The 19897-nt window shown below is 34.1% G+C and overlaps 3 protein-coding genes across 3 annotated transcripts in view; 1 reads left to right on the top strand and 2 right to left on the bottom strand.

The window, feature by feature from the left end:
- Positions 1–19353, bottom strand: part of LOC149802263 (uncharacterized) — a 48013-nt gene extending 28660 nt beyond the window's left edge. The window contains exons 1-4 of the mRNA XM_089956911.1: positions 17162–19353; positions 16663–16714; positions 11430–11901; positions 6153–6283 (exon numbers count right to left, since the gene is read on the bottom strand). Coding sequence (XP_089813037.1) covers positions 6153–6283; positions 11430–11901; positions 16663–16714; positions 17162–19146 — 2640 coding nt within the window. The 5' untranslated portion in view covers positions 19147–19353. The remainder of the gene's footprint in view (positions 1–6152; positions 6284–11429; positions 11902–16662; positions 16715–17161) is intronic.
- LOC149802265 (uncharacterized) lies at positions 1768–4250 on the top strand. Its single transcript, XM_089956691.1, has 2 exons — positions 1768–2087; positions 3802–4250. The coding sequence occupies exons 1-2, from the start codon at positions 1809–1811 to the stop codon at positions 3931–3933; spliced, it is 411 nt and encodes a 136-aa protein (XP_089812817.1). The 5' UTR covers positions 1768–1808; the 3' UTR covers positions 3934–4250.
- On the bottom strand, positions 12995–15819 carry LOC149802264 (uncharacterized). Its single transcript, XM_089956692.1, has 2 exons — positions 15735–15819; positions 12995–13324 (listed from the first exon to the last, which is right to left on the bottom strand). The coding sequence occupies exons 1-2, from the start codon at positions 15807–15809 to the stop codon at positions 13079–13081; spliced, it is 321 nt and encodes a 106-aa protein (XP_089812818.1). The 5' UTR covers positions 15810–15819; the 3' UTR covers positions 12995–13078.
- Positions 19354–19897: the final 544 nt, after the last annotated feature.

Raw genomic sequence — 19897 nt, 5'->3', positions numbered from 1 at the left:
GTCAACTTTTGGTCAAATGTCAAAGAGCCGTTTAAAGTTATCGATGAACCTAACCAACTTTTCAAAACTCACCCCATCAAAACAAAAAGAGTTTGCTTTTATACCGGACTTTCGCATCTGAAATTTATTACTTTAAGTAGGTACTAAAGACATTTCTTCACACATCTGTCTGTTTTGTGTTAGTCTCTACCAATGCTTTTTAAGTTTATCTTTGTCATTTTCTGTTTTCTCCTAAATCTCTTGGATAAGTAAACCGGCTTCATTGATTTGCATCCTTTCACGAACAAAATTTTCATTCAGCGGGTTGAGTTCTGTTTACGCTTTTTATTCATTTGAATGAATGTAAGAGGGCTAACAAATAATGGTCCTAATCTTTTATCTTCTCTTTCATGAACTACTGGCTGTTTTGCGTGCAGTGGTAAAACGTTCGACCTAAACATAAACCAATCATCTGCAAAACAGTTATATAAGTGTATAAGACTAAGTAATCGACGACAGATGTACTTGAATTGACGCATGAAATCGGTTGAAGAGAGCATCCTACAGGAGGTCAACATAAAGATACATTTGGTGATTAATACCTTGGATAGAAATTCTTTGCCACGTTTTCCTTTCCTACAAAAATTTTGATACAGTTGTATCATCACTGATCATCATTGTAGCAGACAACATATCGCTATAAATCAAATACATTTTTTACGTTTAGAATTGAATATTTGTGACGTAACGATACTTTGAATCTGTTTATGTCAGGCAATGAAACACATTCTTGTTAGACTAAGAGTATAACAATTTGTGGCAGGTATAAATACATAATGATTAACCCATAGAGCGTACAATCGAGGTATGCACATTAACTACATTTTCATTGTCCGTCACAATGATGTGTATACAACGATACACTGGCAAGTGATTTCTTCACCACTTGGCTCTACAACAGCGAAAACTATATGTAGTTACTAGTGAAATACATTCCGCATTTGTTTGCATTCTGTTTCGCTGGAAACTATCAAATATACGGAAGCCCATTAGTGCCAAATCGTGTCTGTAAAAAGATATAATGCGAATAAACGCAATACTTACTGCGAATATTCGCAATAGATTGCGAATAAACGCAATAATATTGCGAATAAATGCAATATTATTGCGAATAAACGCAATACTTATTGCGAATAAACGCAATACATATTGCGAATAATCGCACTACTTATTGCGAATATTCGCAATACTATTGCGAATAAACGCAATACTATTGCGAATAAACGCAATACTATTGCGAATAAACGCAATACTGCTTTTATAAAGTTGTAGTTTTCCCTTGGATTAAGTTATTCTGAAATTATTTGCTGTTTCGCAATCAATCATAGGATTGTTATCAGTATGAGAACATTGAAACGAAGGCTGACGGAATTGAGATTATATAGGAGAAAGTATCCATCAAACATTTTGAACGTAGCTTTATACGTAGCGGAGCAGGTCAGTAAATCTGGCTGTCAGAATAGTTATCGCTGGATGCATCGAAAATGTTTACTTGCAAGATTTCGAACTTCAAGATCTGACGTTGCAGTTTTGCTTTCACTTTTAGACCCTCAGGGGTGTGAACTTAGAAGAAGAAAAAGACTACGACGAAGGAATTATTATGCCAAGGGGCCTAACTTTATCTGGCATCTGGATTCTTACGACAAACTGAAACAATACGGTTTATGCATCAATGGCTGCATAGATGGATTTTCACGGAAAATCATTTGTGCAAGATAACGAGTTCATGCAGTAATCCACGCATTATCGCAGGACATTACATTGATGCAATGGAGCAACTCGGTGCATGCCCAAAAGCTGTAAGAGGCGACCGTGGAACCGAGAATAATCATGTTGCTGAAATGCATAACTTTCTGACTAATACACAGTCTTTCATCTTTGGTTCAAGTACCGCTAACCAACGGATAGAATCGTTTTGGCGGCTGTTACGTATGGAATGTTGTCAGTTTTGGATAGAGCTCTTCGGACTTCTGAAAGAGACAGGCTATTTTGAAGGAGATACGATAGACAAGAATATTATACAGTTCATCTTCATGCCTATTTTACAGGTAATTAACATAGCTTGCATCTCTCCAAGTAGGGCAAACATGATATCCTTACTTAAGAAAAAAATAGTTGTTCTATTAATATTATTGTCCTGATGACTTATTTTTGACATGATAACTTTACGAATGTTTCTCATTATATATATATATATATATATATATATATATATATATATATATATATATATAGTTTCTGACCTTGATTCAGAAATCAATGAAAGTTGTAGTAAACAGCTTTTTTGTAAAAAATTATGTGTAATTCTTTTTCAGACTAAGATTCATAAAGTGAAATCGAGGCGATACTTGGAGTACGTGACAAATAACATGTATCAATTAGGTTTTTCCAGAGGATTGACCCACATCCGGGCATCTGTTTTGCGTTGTAGCTAGATTTATTATTGATGTTTTGTGAAAGAATAGTCATTAGTGTCTTAACAGTTAAGAAGTTAAAGTGTTTTATGTTGTGACCAGTTTAGGGGCTAATTGTTTTGTTTACTTTAATTTATTTGGATTACAAGTTTGTTTTCCCTGGAAATACTAGTGCTCTAAATTAATTCCTGGACAAGGACAAGTTATTGAAATTTACACAGAATTCAAACACTGGAATATTATTTTCTGTGTTTCAACAAAGAACGTTGACACATCAGTACGACGCTAACCACAGCATATGTAATGACCTTCCATTTTGGATTTCATCGGGATTCGAACTCACTAGGACTTTTTATTACTAGGACTTTTATTTTTTAATTCTCGGATTATTCTTGGAATATTTTTGGATTTGATTCGTAGAACCGTAAGTTCCTTTCCTCATTTTTACCTTGGTTTTCTAGGGAAATAAATTATTTGTTTAACTTTACAAAGCTTGCTGTCTTCACTTTCTTCTTGTTACATTTTGTAAGAGCCTAAACACATACCAATATATATATATATATATATATATATATATATATATATATATATATATATATATATATATATATATAGTGGCTGGAAGTCTGAGGAGGATGTGAAATACATATACCATAAATCTTGCAAGGGGAGATATCTTTAAACCCTTAATCAAAGACATTTGCCAAATATTTTGATTATGACTTATTTGAGTCTGAAAAATTCGTAATTTTTGCATAGCATGTAGAACATGCCCCTAGAACAACACAAATCCTAATAATACCTCGTTGTTTTTACCCCTTTTATCGTGTGATTTTTCAAATGTTTACTCCATTCATGTTGCACTTTCATTTCTCCTTCACTCTCAACTGTTTTACTCGTTTTATTCACCATTAATACGCTCAGATGCTCCTTTAATTTCTCGCGAGGGGATACGACATATACATACATAGATCATGCAATTTTCTAAACAGATCATTTACTTCACATTGCTACTCGTCCACTGAATATGTTCTTAATGCCCACAACTGATGTAGGAGGGCCATAGAGTGCAAATTTTGTCTATCCGACTATACGTATGTCCCTACTTGGCTAAATTTATGCATTTTTGTCACTGTGGATGGATATTAGAGGGACATGAATAAGCTCATGGTATTTGTGCTATGTTGATAAAGCAATTTAATATATATATATATATATATATATATATATATATATATATATATATATATATATATATATATATATATATATATAATAGTACACGAATGTATAAGTAAATAAACCATTAACAAACTTAATGCAGTTTTATATGTGTGTTCGATTACAGGAAGACATTGACGAGTCTGTAACAATATGGAATACTCATTGCATACGTCCGAGCAAAAACCAGAATGTACCCAGTGGCAACAGATGTGGATCGGGACACCATCATTGTATGCAAAGACGAATGTTGGCTTAACCAAAATAAGCCATTAGACCCAGAACTGCACGAACTCTTCCAGATTCTAATGGAAGAAAATAACCTGGAAATTATGAAGAGCCCTGAAGATGCCCTCAACACTTACAAAACACTGCGTAGACTAGTTTTGAAGGCTCTGTACGCATGAACAGTGCAAATGATCTTGATCGTTTATTTTTTTGAAATTTATGAATAATGCAATGAAAATTTTAATGCAACCTATATAGGTAAACCATGCCAGTCTCAACGCTTTGTATCATTAATTGTCGCATTTATAACAGTATCGTTGTGGACATCTTCCCTCACCCTCGTCCAAGTACAGTGGGCAGGAACCTGGGATTTATGGCCTGAAATTCATTGTATATATATATATATATATGTGTGTGTGTGTATATATATATATATATATATATATATATATATATATATATATATATATATATATATAAGGATTAAGGTTGGTTTCTCTATATCTCTTTCTTACTAACTCATATGTTACTGTATTAATAAACTTTCAAATATCTGTGATACTATTCAGCATCCCGTAGTCTATATGATGCAGTTAATGTGAAGCGACCTTGACCTTTATGGAGACTTACTGGTTGACGAAGACATGCCAAGGTTTACTAGAGGCTCTATTACATAAACGAATTCAGTCCCTCAAAGGTGTAGAACGTACTACTTTGATACAATCTTTCTATTTTCTGCAGAATATACTCCTATCAAAGTGTGTGTGTGTGAATGGGTGTGTGCGTGTGTGTGTGTATATATATATATATATATATATATATATATATATATATATATATATATATATATATATATATGTGTGTGTGTGTGTGTGTGTGTGTGTATATATATATATATATATATATATATATATATATATATATATATATATATATATATATGTGTGTGTGTGTGTGTGTGTGTGTGTGTTAATATAAATATATGTGTTAATGTAGCAGAAGATCAGAAAAATATAAATGCTTTTTTCATTCTAGCGCTTTCGCATCATCTTTATCGATGCTCTTCAGGTGAATACATCATTTCTTTACAACATTTTTGCAAATTAACAATTTGACGTCATTATAATATTAATTACATCATTGTTTACACAGGGAGAAATTAACATCTTCACTATACCTATATACCACACTTATATACAAAATTACATTTTTAATGTTGAAATGTCATGAACGTTCATTAATGTATTGTTGATACAATGTCAAATGTGATTATACAATTTAAAAGTTAAAATATTATTTTGTCATCATCATATGAAAATGTATCAGTGTGTTAATACAATGTACCGATAATCATGTGTTAATTTTTATAAAGAATTAGCTCTAGCTATTAAGGTGTGGATGTAGAGTATGAAATGCAGTTCCTTTTCTTTAACTGAAGAATCATTATTAGGTAATAATAAAGGGAAAGACTTTGAAATTTCCTCCTGGCAGTTATGTATGTTTATTTACTTTTCATAAATCGAGCTCTTCTATTCATTTCGCTATGTCTATGTACTGTCATTCCCTTAGGTAATTTTTCGTCTGACGTATGGAAAAAGCTTCACACTGCACAAATATCAATGCATAAATCACATTTCTTGAACTGTAATTAATGTCTTTTTTAACTTTAAATAACTTACCATTTGAAAATTTTAATGGGTTTCCTTCTGTTATATTGGAACAAATTTTGCATCTACTCGTACCACATTTGGTTAATCAGGCCTTTCTTTAAATGACATAAAATTTAGTTCTGGTAAGAATTTGTTTAAAATATTTGGATTGTCTCTTACTATTAATAATTTTCCACGTTTCCAAGACATTTTTCATTTTATCACCACATTTGACTAATTGTTCACATGTATGATATTTGTATTCCATGGATTTTAGGTTGTAATTAAAGGGATTCCATTTCATGATGGGTTTATGTTTTCACGGATATTTCCCTTGATTGGTCCATTTGTTTTCGACATAGTATTCCTTGATCGATACTTTGGTTTGGGTAATTTTGCTTCTGAAGATATTGCTGTAACTCTGCCAGTCTTTGTTTTTTGTATGTGTTTGTTCTCTACAGTTGTTATCAATCTCGAGGCAAGGGTAAAAGGAATATTCACTTTCGTTTGTTTTGCATGATAGGATTTAAAATTGAGATAATTATGTTTCAGTTGGTTTACTATACATTTCACTAGTATTATGTATTCCAGATAATTTTACGAGAATGTCCAGGAAAGGAATGCATATTTCACTCTCATTCATTGTGAAGTTTATAGCTGGATACAGGTTATTAAGTTCCTTGAAGAGTTCTTCTATTGGTATATGTTTATTCCACATGAAGATGCAGTCGTCTGAAAATCGTTATATACTTGTGGTAGATCTTATATAACTATATGGAACTTATTTGACAATACTCTAAGTTCTTTTTAAACTTTCACATTGTATTCAAGGGAAATAAACTGTTTGTTACATTTTGCAAAGCCTGTTGGTTTTCACTCTTTTCTGTTAATTAGTTTAATACCAGAGTCTTAACTATATAACTATATATAACCAAGGGAAGGGTGCAAAAATGCTACCCTTCTTGGACATGGAAAATAGTGGCAAATGGACAAGAGTTTTAGCATCGCTATGGAAGAGACAGGCATCTTATCAGTGTTCTCCTCATACCATTAAAATGAAGTTGGGCACTTACAGTTCCATGTTGGTTCCACTATTCTTCTTACACACTGTTCAGATTAATACACCTTAATTGATTAGGCAAAGAATAACATTTTTCAAAGGCCCTGTCATTTTGCAATTCCATGCGGTAACGTGGGAATTAAGCTAGCAGTCAGTCTGTTGAGCTTTACTATATTTGATATGAAATTTGACAAATTTTATGGAGTTGCACAAACACTTTTCCATATTTCTGAAAGCATATAAAAGGTTTTAATGTATATAGCTAGCAAACTTGAATCATTGTCAATTACAAACCAAACTACGTCTTTATACACAACACTATCAAAATATTATGGGTATAAATCTCTACTCAAGGCCTCATAACAGAGGTAGAACTCAAGTACAATGTAGGTATTATGGATCCAAGACAATAAACGAAAAACAAATGCATTCAGTGCAGTAACAGTTACTTATTTTTGCTACAGTGGTGCACTGTCTCTCTGGATGTATGTATATTTTCCAGTAAGAAGACAGTACAGGCAAGGAGAAGACATACGGGATTACATAAGTGACAATGTTTCATCACAGGCTCCTCTTCTTCTTTGCTTGTTTAGGAAATAAGCAAGAGCTTAGAATATATCGACCAAATGCAAGAAACTTAACAATTATTAATGATAATTGTGACACTGATGTTGATTCCAACAGTATTGAAAAGATCTCTTTTCTTATAAATCATCTAACAATGTATTAATCTAGGAAAAAGTACAACATCTAAATAAAAAACGATCTCAAGACCAGGTGAAAATTTATTTTATATCTTTATAGTAAATGCCATTAACACAAAAGAAAAATCACAACTCACAAGCCATAACCATCGCTCAAGATGAACTCTCTCTTTTCAGATAAATATTTCAATATTTTTAAAATGAATTTTCGTCCCTTAAGATTGGATTTGCCTCAACATAAAAAATGCAAACAGATGGTAAAAGTAACAATGAAACTGCACCAAACAAAATCCTTAAACATCAACAAAACTATCATATTTCTTATCTATAGGCAAATAAAGGTTACAAACATGAAAATAAAAAATGATATGAACCTGCACCTTTTGGACCACTATGAAACAAGCTGAAATAAATGTAAGTTCACATTGAACTGACATATGTCTCATTATCAAAAATTCCAATAAAAAGTAAAAGCAACAATAAACTGTAAAAGAAAACTTCTAAAACACGAACAAAACTGTATCCGATTTCTTACCTATATACAAAGAATGGTTATAAATCTGCAAATAAAAAATTTGTTGTTGCTGTAGGGTTTAACGCCATTTTTCAGCACACGATAGGCTATACATGGCGGTCAGTATTAATGGTGGAGGAAGAACCCGGGAAAACCCCGGAAAGAACCACCGAAACACGAGAAGCTACTGGCAAGCTTTCTCACATACCCACATTGGCTGAATCCGAGACTCGAACCCACGCAGACAGAGGTGAGATGGCAGTGATTCGTAACGGAGAGCGCTTTAGACCACTCGGCCACTCGGGGCCCCGCAAATAAAAAAAGATATGAACCTGCACCTTCTGGATCACTATGAATCAAACTGAAAGAAATGTAAGTTTACGTACAATTTACATCATTACGAAAGTAAAGTTAACAGCATACCAAAACAAAGTAGCAAAAAGAGGTGCATATCTATCAATTCAGAAACAGTACAGACCCAGATATGCTGGTACTTAATGCAACACATCTGAGTCTATACTGCCCACATTTGGGTGCACATCAATTTATGGTCATTACTTTCATTTTTTTAATGCTGTGGATTTTAATTTTACCTCACTCAATGAATATGTTGCAAAAGGTAGTACATACAAATATGACACATTATATAAAGTTGGTCATGGAGTGAAGAACCAAGAACCAGCAAAATACTTAAAACATATCACTTAAGTTTTCACTTCACGAATCCAATATATGATGGAGTTAGATAAATCCCCATTTGTTCATGTATTATACATAAAGTATTAATGCTATTATTATATGGATATGCACTGATAATATTAATATTTGTATAAACACTTATAATGTTGTTGTTGTTGTTGTAGGGTTTAACGCCATTTTTCAGCACACGATAGGCTATACATGGCGGTAAGTATTAATGGTGGAGGAAGAACCCGGGAAAACCCCGGAAAGAACCACCGACCCACGAGAAGCTACTGGCAAGCTTTCTCACATATCCACATTAGCCAAATTCGAGACTTGAACCGACGCAGACAGAGGTGAGATGGCAGTGATCCGTAATGAAGAGCGCTTTAGACCACTCGGCCACTCTGGGCCTCCACTTATAATGTATTGCCATTATCATATTGTGATGCATACAAAACAACATTGCAAAATACATGTATTATTTTTTTACTAATTTTATAAAAGATGATACTTAAGTGAATAAAGTTATTTGACTTGTACATTAACTGATTTTAGTTCTTAAATGATGTAAAGCAACTGCAATGGCTTGCCTTCACAAATCCCCATGAATTGCACAGTATACTTCAAGACAACCACCAACACCCATATTCATCACTCAACAGTACCCAGGGGTCATATGTATTATCTGTCACACATATGAGGGTCTTCCTACTGTGAGTACATATATGAAGTTTATTTAGAAAATAAATGAAAATGTATCATTGTAATTTCTTATATTTGACCTTTGACCTGCTCCCCCACCTCCCGCTAAAAACAAACTGGACCATGGACCCTTGGAACATATATCAAGAATGACATTCCTCTTATTAGAGACAAAGTGCCCCACAATATCCAGAACACCTTTTAAAGATGAATGGGAATAATAAAGCATCAACTATTTATTCAAATTATGTCATACAATGACTAGTGTTGGCATTAAATTAGACTACTTATTTATTTCAATGGATAACGAGACCAAGTACTAAGATACTAAGAAACTGGAATGACAAAGTCACGTCCATCATAAGCTACTTTGTGTTGGTCATGACATGTACAGTACCATACAAGGACATCTGCATCATTGTGTGTTTTAACATTATACCATACAAGGACATATGGATCATTGTGTGTGTGTGTGTGTGTGTGTGTGTGTTTTAACATTAGCAGTGATATGCATATTATGTCATTAAATGTGATATCTTCCACTAGATTCATCAGTTGAAGTAAGCAAATGTTTTGAAAAGTTCACTCAAATATTTCAAGAATGAAACCAGTGTATAATGGAAATCTAATATCGAAAAAACAAACATTCTATCTATTCTTCTAACTGTAACAAGGTCCAGTCAATTTCCAGGACAAAGCATTATATATTTTTAATACCAATGATTTTCCAATTACAAACTGAGTGCAAGAAGCACAGTCTTTTCCCATGTGTTAGGCCTCTTTACCTTGTATGATTAACTTATTTATAATGGTTCCATACCAGCTGAGGCCCCCATCTTGTATGATCAACTTATTTATAATGGTTCCATACCAGCTGAGGCCTCCATCTTGTATGATCAACTTATTTATAATGGTTCCATACCAGCTGAGGCCTCCATCTTGTATGATCAACTTATTTATAATGGTTCCATACCAGCTGAGGACCCCATATTGTATGATCAACTTATTTATAATGGTTCCATACCAGCTGAGGCCTCCATCTTGTATGATCAACTTATTTATAATGGTTCCATACCAGCTGAGGCCTCCATCTTGTATGATCAACTTATTTATAATGGTTCCATACCAGCTGAGGACCCCATATTGTATGATCAACTTATTTATAATGGTTCCATACCAGCTGAGGCCCCCATCTTGTATGATTAACTTATTTATAATGGTTCCATACCAGGTGAGGCCCCCATCTTGTATGATTAACTTATTTATAATGGTTCCATACCAGCTGAGGCCCCCACCTTGTATAATTAACTTATTTATAATGGTTCCATACCAACTGAGGCCCCCATCTTGTATAATTAACTTATTTATAATGGTTCCATACCAGCTGAGGCCCCCATCTTGCATGAATGATGAGAAAAAAACACTAGTATGAGAAAAAGCAAAACAAAGAAATAACTAATGAAGATACATATAGCAAACATTAAATATGTATCCTGAACTGCTGGGATAAACACTTTGTTCATAGTAAAAAAATTATCAAATATTATATAAAATAACCAACACAACTAAGACATCAAAAACAATTCAAAGTTTGTAACTTTTTAAGAATCGTAAAGTCCTTCCTTACACTTATTGGGTCTTACACATAAAATGAAAAGAAATTAAAAGAAAAAGAAAACACAATTTGTATAAAAATGTGGTGCACATGATAAATACAATGGACTCCTGACAAATTATAGGGACCCAAGTGTCAACTAATCAGATCTGTAAACTCTTTTGATATCTCTAAATATTAATTTTCATATCCAATCTGTATCCCCTCCCCAATTACTTAAGCCACTTAGTCCATATTTTACTGTCAAAGGAAACCATTATTTTCACTTCTGACAAAAAAGATGAGACAAACCTTGTTTCTTGTGGTTTACAGATTATCTTCTTACCAGTCAAGAAATAAACTCTATCTTTCCTCCAGTTTCTTCTAAATAATGTCCATTCTTAACATCTTGCTGTCTAAAATATTATCAAAGTGCTCATGAAGAAGAAGAAAGATGTCATAGCTAGTGGATAGCTCCAGTACACAGCCACATGTATCGGCAATTGGTCTCAGGGTAAATGCAGACATTGATGGTGTAAATCTAACTTGAATTTGTTTGCCAACGATCAGATCACTTCCAGTACAAAATCAAAAAAATGCTGTTAGTTTGACTTTACTACAGCTTTTGATGTATTGCCTCAAAGCATCAAGTGTGAGCTTTTCTACTTTTGAAATATCATCTGGTAACTGAAGCAAGTTCAAAACCTTTTTGTTTGTCACATGCAAATCTCTGTACACTTCCTCAAGTCCTGTGTTGGGTAGCAATGATCTCAAATAATACTTAAGTAATGGTGACCAGCACTCTGTTACAAATGAAGGTTTTTGCACTATCTGATGATGAGAAATATCTCTAACTAGCTTTCTCGTGTTCTCTTTTATGGGCATAACGCGTGCTTCATAGCTTGAAAATACACCACAAAGATCCTCTTCATCCACGTTATCAAAATCATTCAGCGCCATTTCAAAGATTTCCCTATCCATAGTGGGCAGAGAAGACAGAAAAGTATTCAACAGTTTCTCATCTTGGACATCCTTTCCATCAATGCATCTCTGAAGAAAAACTTGCGACAGCTGAATGGGCAAGTACCCTTCCTGTTTATATCCACATAATATTATATGAGAACCTTAACCACTGCCTCCCAATGTTCTCTCCTCATGATATGCACAGTTGTTGGGATTTTGATGTCAGACCCAACTGTATGTTTAATATAGAAGGTCTCCCAGAATTCTGATACAACATCTCTGAAAACACCCCCAGCATCCTCACCTCTTTCAGATACAAGTTCTACCTGTAATTGATTTAATCTAGGATCAAAGTTGGTATCCAGAAAATAATTCATCATGTTATCAGACACATGACCTCTCTTAACTATTACTTTCTTAACACTCTCAGTCAAAAGACTGTGTCATCTAGTTCTGATCTGGTATTAAAATGGTCATCCCCAGGGTAAAACAATATTTCATTGTCAGAACTGTGCTGGTCTAACATAGACTCTAATACAACAGAAGGCATGATGGTATTTTGTGTACAATTTATATACATGTTGGCGTAACTTGCATCTTGAAGTGCATGACTTGGGGTGCTAAGGGTCTCAACAGATTCAAATATTGACCGTGCAACTGGCTGTGACTGACTGGGTGTGACTTTCAGCACTGACTCAGATGAAAACTCTTCTTTTGACTGAAGATGTATCGGTACTGCTATATCCAAAGGACACGTAATCAGAATACTTTCAGCTTGTTCAGTTTGATGCTTTAGGATTTTTATTCAGAAAAGTTACAGGTGGTTTGCGATAGGACTCTAAGCCATGATGTAATGTTTCTGGTACGCTTATAATGTTCTCTTTAGTGAGTGGCTCAGAAAGTATCGTTATTTGATCTTGAAGAGTGAGACTTTCTGTATTGAGTGAATCTTTTTTCTCTGTGACCATATAAAGTCTCAGCAAATGTACATTTGAGGATTCATATAATTCTTCAACTGTTTTATTTTGGATTTCTCCGTTGGAAAAATCTGTTAATTTAAATACAAAATCCACAATACTACCAGTGGGGCATGATTGGTTGGGGGAAAATGTATTTTAGCTTTATCCAAGACTTCTTCTTTCCTGCTATTTCTTGGCAATTCAATTTTGCGAGTTCCTCCTCCTTTTGCTGTCCTTACTTACTTTCCATTATGTATCCATCCCAATTCTACTTTCCTGCTTTCTTCAAAAGCATTTCTGTTACAATGTCTTGACATAGTTCTTTTTCTCCACTTCAAAGAAGACTCTCAAATACATTTACCCTGGAATTCTTCTGGAACAGTATCATGACAATGACTAGTTTTCACAATGCCCAACTTGGTACGTAAAGTTTGAATTTGCTTGGTTTTTCTTTCTTTCCCTTGATATCGTGATTCCTGTTTTTTCTTAATTTCTTCATCTACAAATAATTTCAGTGCTATTCTATCACCAAGCTTTGGCAACATTTGCACCAAGTCATCCACACTCATATAGCTGATAACTGTAAGATCCAACTGGAACAAGAAATAAAAGGGAATGGCAATATGAAGAAACTTAGTAAGAACATGACATTATATGGTACAGAAAATCAGGATCAAACAGGCAAAGGAGGGAATCTAGATATGTAGACATACTCGGACACAGAACAATTTCCCCTCTTCCACAATCATTTTTCATTGAATTGTGCAAGTATAAATCTCTGGCAGAATGCAAGCATGTATATATATATATATATATATATATATATATATATATATATATATATATATAGTTTGTCAGGCCCCCCTCATTCTCTCTAACTGACAGAAAATAGTATTCCTGTTCAAATGAAGTATTCCAACAGGCCAAATTTAGGCTTGATCCCAATCACCTATCAGTAAATAAACTGTAACCTTTAGTATATATCTTTCCTCTAATATAAAGATGATTACTCTTACATCTTTGATTTTAAAAACCAACTAATGTCAACAAAGATCAACATTAAAGTACAGTCTCATAGAAGAACCTGAGTTTGATAAGAAGAGAAGTTGTGTGTATTGTGTAGGTGATTTTCTTCAATCAGCTATAAGCTACCATGAATAAGGCAATATTTCACCCGTGACCCTGCTGCCAAAAGGCTGAATGAACTTGGTGTCAAATCGCAATGTTTAAGTTAACAAAGTCAAACATTGTGAATAATGATATAAAACCTAGTCAACATTATTCTCACAATCACAACCAACAGCTTCTAAGCTCTAGCTAATATGAAGCTTCATGTTAAATGTACATTTTAATTTTAAAAAACACAGGGGCACATTTTCACAGACAGATGCTCACTGTCTGGCCTAAACAGCACGATGAAATTGAATGCTATGATCCTCTTCTTTTATGTAATGGCATTGTTGTATAATTATGCTTATTTGAACATGGGTAATAATTCAATGTAAATCTTTTAAAGAGTCTGCATGTATACATATGTATATATTGATAGGGTTTAATGATACATCAATACAATCCTAGTTATACAGCACTGGGCAAAATTATTACTATTGGTAAACCTTTCGGAATAAATGCAAACATATGTTCATAAAATATGCCAGTTATAGACATAAGTTAGAGATGTAGAAGTCTTTAAACTTGGGTATATGAAGCAAACAATAATGTTAAAGCAGGGTAATATCCTGTAAATATAGTGAAATATTTTCAAGAATACTTTTGTGGTTGTGTCAATAAGGATTCAGAGTTCTGCAATACTTAATGTCTCATTAGAATGGTACAGAGGATTATGTAATTAATACAGTGCTAGAAGAATAATGGATATCCAAGATATCATATCTGATGTGCTAATGATAATAATAACACATCTTTGGTGGGGTTTTTTTTATTGCAGATTAAGTCAGCATTACAAGGGAGAGGTACCTGGTTATAATCTCATGATTTATTTCTAAATTCACCTGTACTAAAGGGAAATTGCCTTGTGGATGTGTTTGAGGTTGAGCATTTCATTATAAATTGCTGAAACGTGAGCCAAGTTCAATTCTGGTTGAAGGGCAACCATTGCTACTATATACATTATCTATATCAGTCAATAAAATGGAAACAAAACATATATATTTCACTGGAATATCTATACAAGATCTTACAAACAGGAATTATACCATTTTAAATTCTACTATTATCCTTTAAGTTCGACCTCTTTCCTATGCTATACTGCACATTAAAATTTGTATATTTGTAAAGTTTTGCTCTTGACTTGTAAGATCTCAGATGGCTTGTTCAGCCACCATGCATTTGTAATATTAAAAAATAGCTTAGCATTTGTATGATACTGGAGCTCAGTACAATGACATTATCTGCTTGAGTATATCTTATCAAATGCATACTTTTCACGATGCATACGCGCATGTTGAATAAAGCAGCGACATGTTTTGGTTAGCCTTGCAAAACTGCAATAAATTATACTTGCCGATCCTAAATTGTGCTTTGGTTTTCCACATGTAATTTCATGCGTCACATTTGTATGGTTTTTGCATGGTGTTTCTAACCGATTCTAGTAACGTAACCAAATTTCTAACACATTTTTACAAATATTCCACATTTCTACTGTTCATATTGGTTGGCATTATAAAGCAATAGTTTATAAAGATGCTTTTGCTCGGAAAACGTTTATGCAATTGAAAGCAGAAACGTTTTGATGGATATAGGCTTATATCACAGGGGCTCGTATCGTTGCTTACAATCGACCGGTCATACATGTACAGTACTATATAATAGTATTTATTATATAGTACATGTACGACCGGTCGATTGTAAGCAACGATACGAGCCCCTGTGGCTTATATTGGGTTATAGGAATAACGTTTTGATGGATCTAGGGCTAGGCTTTTATTGGGTTATATGAATAATGTCGCAATGTCTATTTGGTTGCAGTTTGCACTGAAATACCTTTTCCTGCTCCATTTTTTCAATTGCATTATGGCATCCTATGCCTCTTAGAAATTCACTTAGCTCTGGCTCCATCTTCGATCGCTTGCTGAAATTAAATAGAACCGGAAGCCAAGTTAAGCTAGAGTACATGTGCACGAATCAAATTTGGTAGCAGTACCGGGTATGTTTATGTCAATAGTACACTGTACCAAGAGAATACTAAATAGTAACGTGGGCCGAGGTGCTGTATGCAATTATGCCCAACTATTATTTTAGTTTTTTCATAGTCAACTGACCTATGTCCACCTACCCACCATCCCGCAGTGGCGGAGTTTGCTTGGCCTGGGCAGTTGCCCTGCCACAGATTCATTCATTTCCACAAAAAATATTCGAAACTTGAAATTCATTTGAATACATTAAGAAATAGAGCAATAATCTTGTCATTTTCACTTACGACTGTAAAAATAATGCGTCCATACTCACCTAAAGACGCAGACGATTTGACGACAGAAATTCAAAAACTTCTTCAGGTTGAATGTAAGCAAAGGATTGCCTAAATCACAAATGTATTACGTTTATTGTTTATTCGCAATAAGTATTGCGTTTATTCGCAATCTACTGCGTTTATTCGCAATAGTATTGCGTTTATTCGCAATATATATATTTTTTACAGACACGATTTGGCACTAATGGGCTTCCGTACAAATACATTCCATTGTAACTGATGCTTTCTCTGTGAGACATTACTTTGCCAACTAATGACCCGGTTCAAGCCATCCACCAAGAAAGTAAAACGCATAAAGCGCACATCAGATGAATGTCAGATCCATCAAGAAAATAAATATAACGCATTCGTGTTGTTTTTACTTGAGTAGTTTTATTAAACAGGTGTATTTCCAAAAATCATAAAGTAATTTCTTACAATGTTGCAAATAAGTTAAATTACAGTTCCTGTTCCTGACTTTGTCTGGAAGATCCTTTCTGTTATTAATTGCATGCTGCAGCAAACATAATTCGAACAAAATCAAGACATAACCTTATTTAACTCATCAAAGTACAAACTAGGTCAAACTTGCTCAACAATGTTACAAATGTCAAGTACTTGCGAAAGAAAATATTCATCGTGGATTATGATCTTGATCTACGACATAAAAGAGACAATATTAGTTTATTAGCTTTGAATGAAATGTTTTTGTTCTGCGTAAAGCTTTTGGACTTGTTTTTTTTCTTTTCTATTCAGATGTCAGTTCACCAGCTTAGATATCCTATTATAAAAAATACATTTTGGAACTGCGAGATTAAACTTTAGAAACTAGAACTGTATACAGATAATGTAATCATTAACAATTATAACGCAAAAAAATTTGAAGTTTTTATATATTGGAATTTTAATCCTGATGATCAGCTATTAATACTATAATTGTTCACTTTTTCGATACAATCACTGATATAGCAGTCTAAATATTTTCACTATATTAGATGCTTCTTCAAATACCATGATCATGTTGTTGTTATCATTTAAACATATTCCTAATGGCTTATTAAGCCCATGTTCAGATGAAAGTAATACGCCGAGTTCTCTGCCTTCTTCTGTTATCAGAACTACGGTGTTCGAATCATAACCACAACAGTAGATAATTCCATTCCGATCCAAAGTGATCCCGTATGCTTTTTTCAGATTATCGCTTTCAAATGTATTTAGCCTTCTACCTTTCTTGTCCATCGTTACAATTTTATTTTCGTTTGTGTAGTAGATATTTTCTCCGGCAGGGTTTACACAGTGTGTATTACAACGATGGGTCAATTTGTCATATGAATCAATCTTCTCAACGATTTTAAATGAGGCATCGGACTTAAGAAGTGAGTCTCTTCCGTTAATACTAACGTCTACGATAATGTTTTGCTGACAAGAAGCTACTCCATAACAATTGAACTTGACATGAATAGTCCTTAGTCGCGTGAGAATATTAGTCACAGCGACAATGTCTATGCTTTCTTCACCAGTAGTAACTGCTGCATTCTGTTGATCAATGACGCAAACGTGTCTCGGCTCGTACACCATATTTAAATGACATGAAAAATGAAAACATTTATCGAAGAGCTTTAACTTTCTATTTTTTTGATCTGATAGTAAAATTTTTCCATCGTGAAGGAAAATGCCTGAATAGATATGACAATCTGTTATGTCATCAGACAATTTAGCATTGATCATAGCTATAGAATCCGGTCGAGCACAAGGAATCAGCATCGCTAATTTGTCAAATGAAAAGGCAGATGACAATCTAGGAATTGGTGATGTCTCACGCGACCATTGACCAAGGCTATTAAGCGAATTAATCATTTTCTCAAAGGGCTCGTCGCAGTGAAATTTAATTTTAATTTCTTCGGATTTCCTTTCCAGTGTGTCATAATTTCTCAAATAGTTTAGTACGTGTTGTGATACTTTTGTCGTTGTCGTGAATAATTCAATTTCATCGGAATTGATAAGTTCCAATAGCATTTTCTGAGACGTCTCTATTGCGGCAATAGCACTTTTACATTCTACAATATCATCTGAAATAGCCAAAGTTTCCTGTTTACATATTTGTTCTAGTTCTTGTAAAGTAGACAGTTCCAACTGGTCTACATGATCTTTTACTGATTTAGTCAAGTCTTTAATCGTCGTTGTTATGTCTGTGTTCTGTTGAGGAATGGATTCAAGAGTTTTTGTCCTATGTTTAATAAGAGTTAGAAACATCTCCTTTAGTACATCTAAATAGTCCAATGTTGTCTGATTGTGCCCCTTCTCTTTGGTGTCCTTCAGTAAATGTTCCAAGGTAAACAATCCATCGCAATGTCTGTGATATTCAAATGCACATTTACAACAGCAAAGTTCTTTGTGCTGTTGGCATAAATACTTGTACTTTTTTATGTGTTTAGAACACCGGTACATACTGTTTTCAGCAGGATTTAAATTCGGACTAGTTGGCAATGTGTGTATTGTAAATGTGTGGCCCTTGCTCACCTTGAATTTTTTATGACAGTCGTGACACGTTTGACAGAGATACTCCATACATGTGACACAGTAAGCCACTGAGGGTTGGTGCTGATCGTTCGTTAAACATGGTTGACAATAAACAGGGTCATCCTTTTTGGATTGGTCTGACGCCAAAAGTCCAATAACAATGGAATTTGGTGGAAGGTTTGAAGACCAGTCTTCAGTGGTCCGGTCTGAGGCAGGTGCTGGGGTAGGACTTCTACATACGGGGCACGAAATAATATCTAGTAGTGTCCCTTCCTCTCTCAGACCGCTTACATGTTTACTTATACACTTCTCACAAAATGTGTGTAAACAGGCCAATACTTTTGGTGATTCGAATGTTTCCAAACATATAGGGCAGTTCAACTGTTTATCCATATCGTCCTGACCTTCTGCCATTGTAAAACTCATTACTTCCTCGTTGTGAATGTGAAGACGATGTACATTACACAAGAAATACGACAGCTTGAGCTAACTGTGAATTGGAGACTCGTTCCAACACGTTATGCAATTATGTTAATACAGTCAAAATATCAAATGCTCAGCTCAGTGTCATTTGCCCGTGGTTTAGAATATCGATCGTTCTCGCCATTGTACTGTCAAGATTATGTCTCACCCTAGTACATTGTGATCACGTGGTCTCTAACACATAGGAAAACTACTATATGTCACGTGACATAGACAAGCATTTGAACTATATGAAGGTATATTGCGTGTATGACAAAAACATTATATAAAACAACAACAAAAATCAGAGCCCCGCGAGTACACTTTCTTTTTTTTCACTCAGAAATCCCTTGCAAAATGATCAATAAATGCTTTGCATTCCATCACTCTACAAGAACAAAAAGGAAAGAGCAAGAATAAGGTTTATCTTTATAATTATTTACTTATCATCGTCGTCATCAATATAATTATCTATAAGCTTTAAATATTAAGCAGTGCTACCTTTTTGGCCTCAACATTATGTATTTTATATCTCTTGAGTTGAACACTGCCAGAATGGCTAACAAGGTAAAATAAAAAAACGGCACAAATAGGCGAAATAATGCATTCGATTATAAATTAAGTGATCGAAAGGAAAAATTAATTTGTCATGCCCAGTATTTAAGGAAAAGTAATAGTAAGCAATTTTGATAGCAACTAAAATACCTTCAAACTC

The sequence above is a fragment of the Sinohyriopsis cumingii genome, chromosome 4 (assembly GCF_028554795.1).
Source record: "Sinohyriopsis cumingii isolate HCF-2022 chromosome 4, ASM2855479v2, whole genome shotgun sequence".
Classification (NCBI taxonomy): domain Eukaryota; kingdom Metazoa; phylum Mollusca; class Bivalvia; order Unionida; family Unionidae; genus Sinohyriopsis; species Sinohyriopsis cumingii.
Note: the sequence above shows the minus strand (reverse complement) of the source record. Positions and strands in the feature narration are given on the sequence as shown.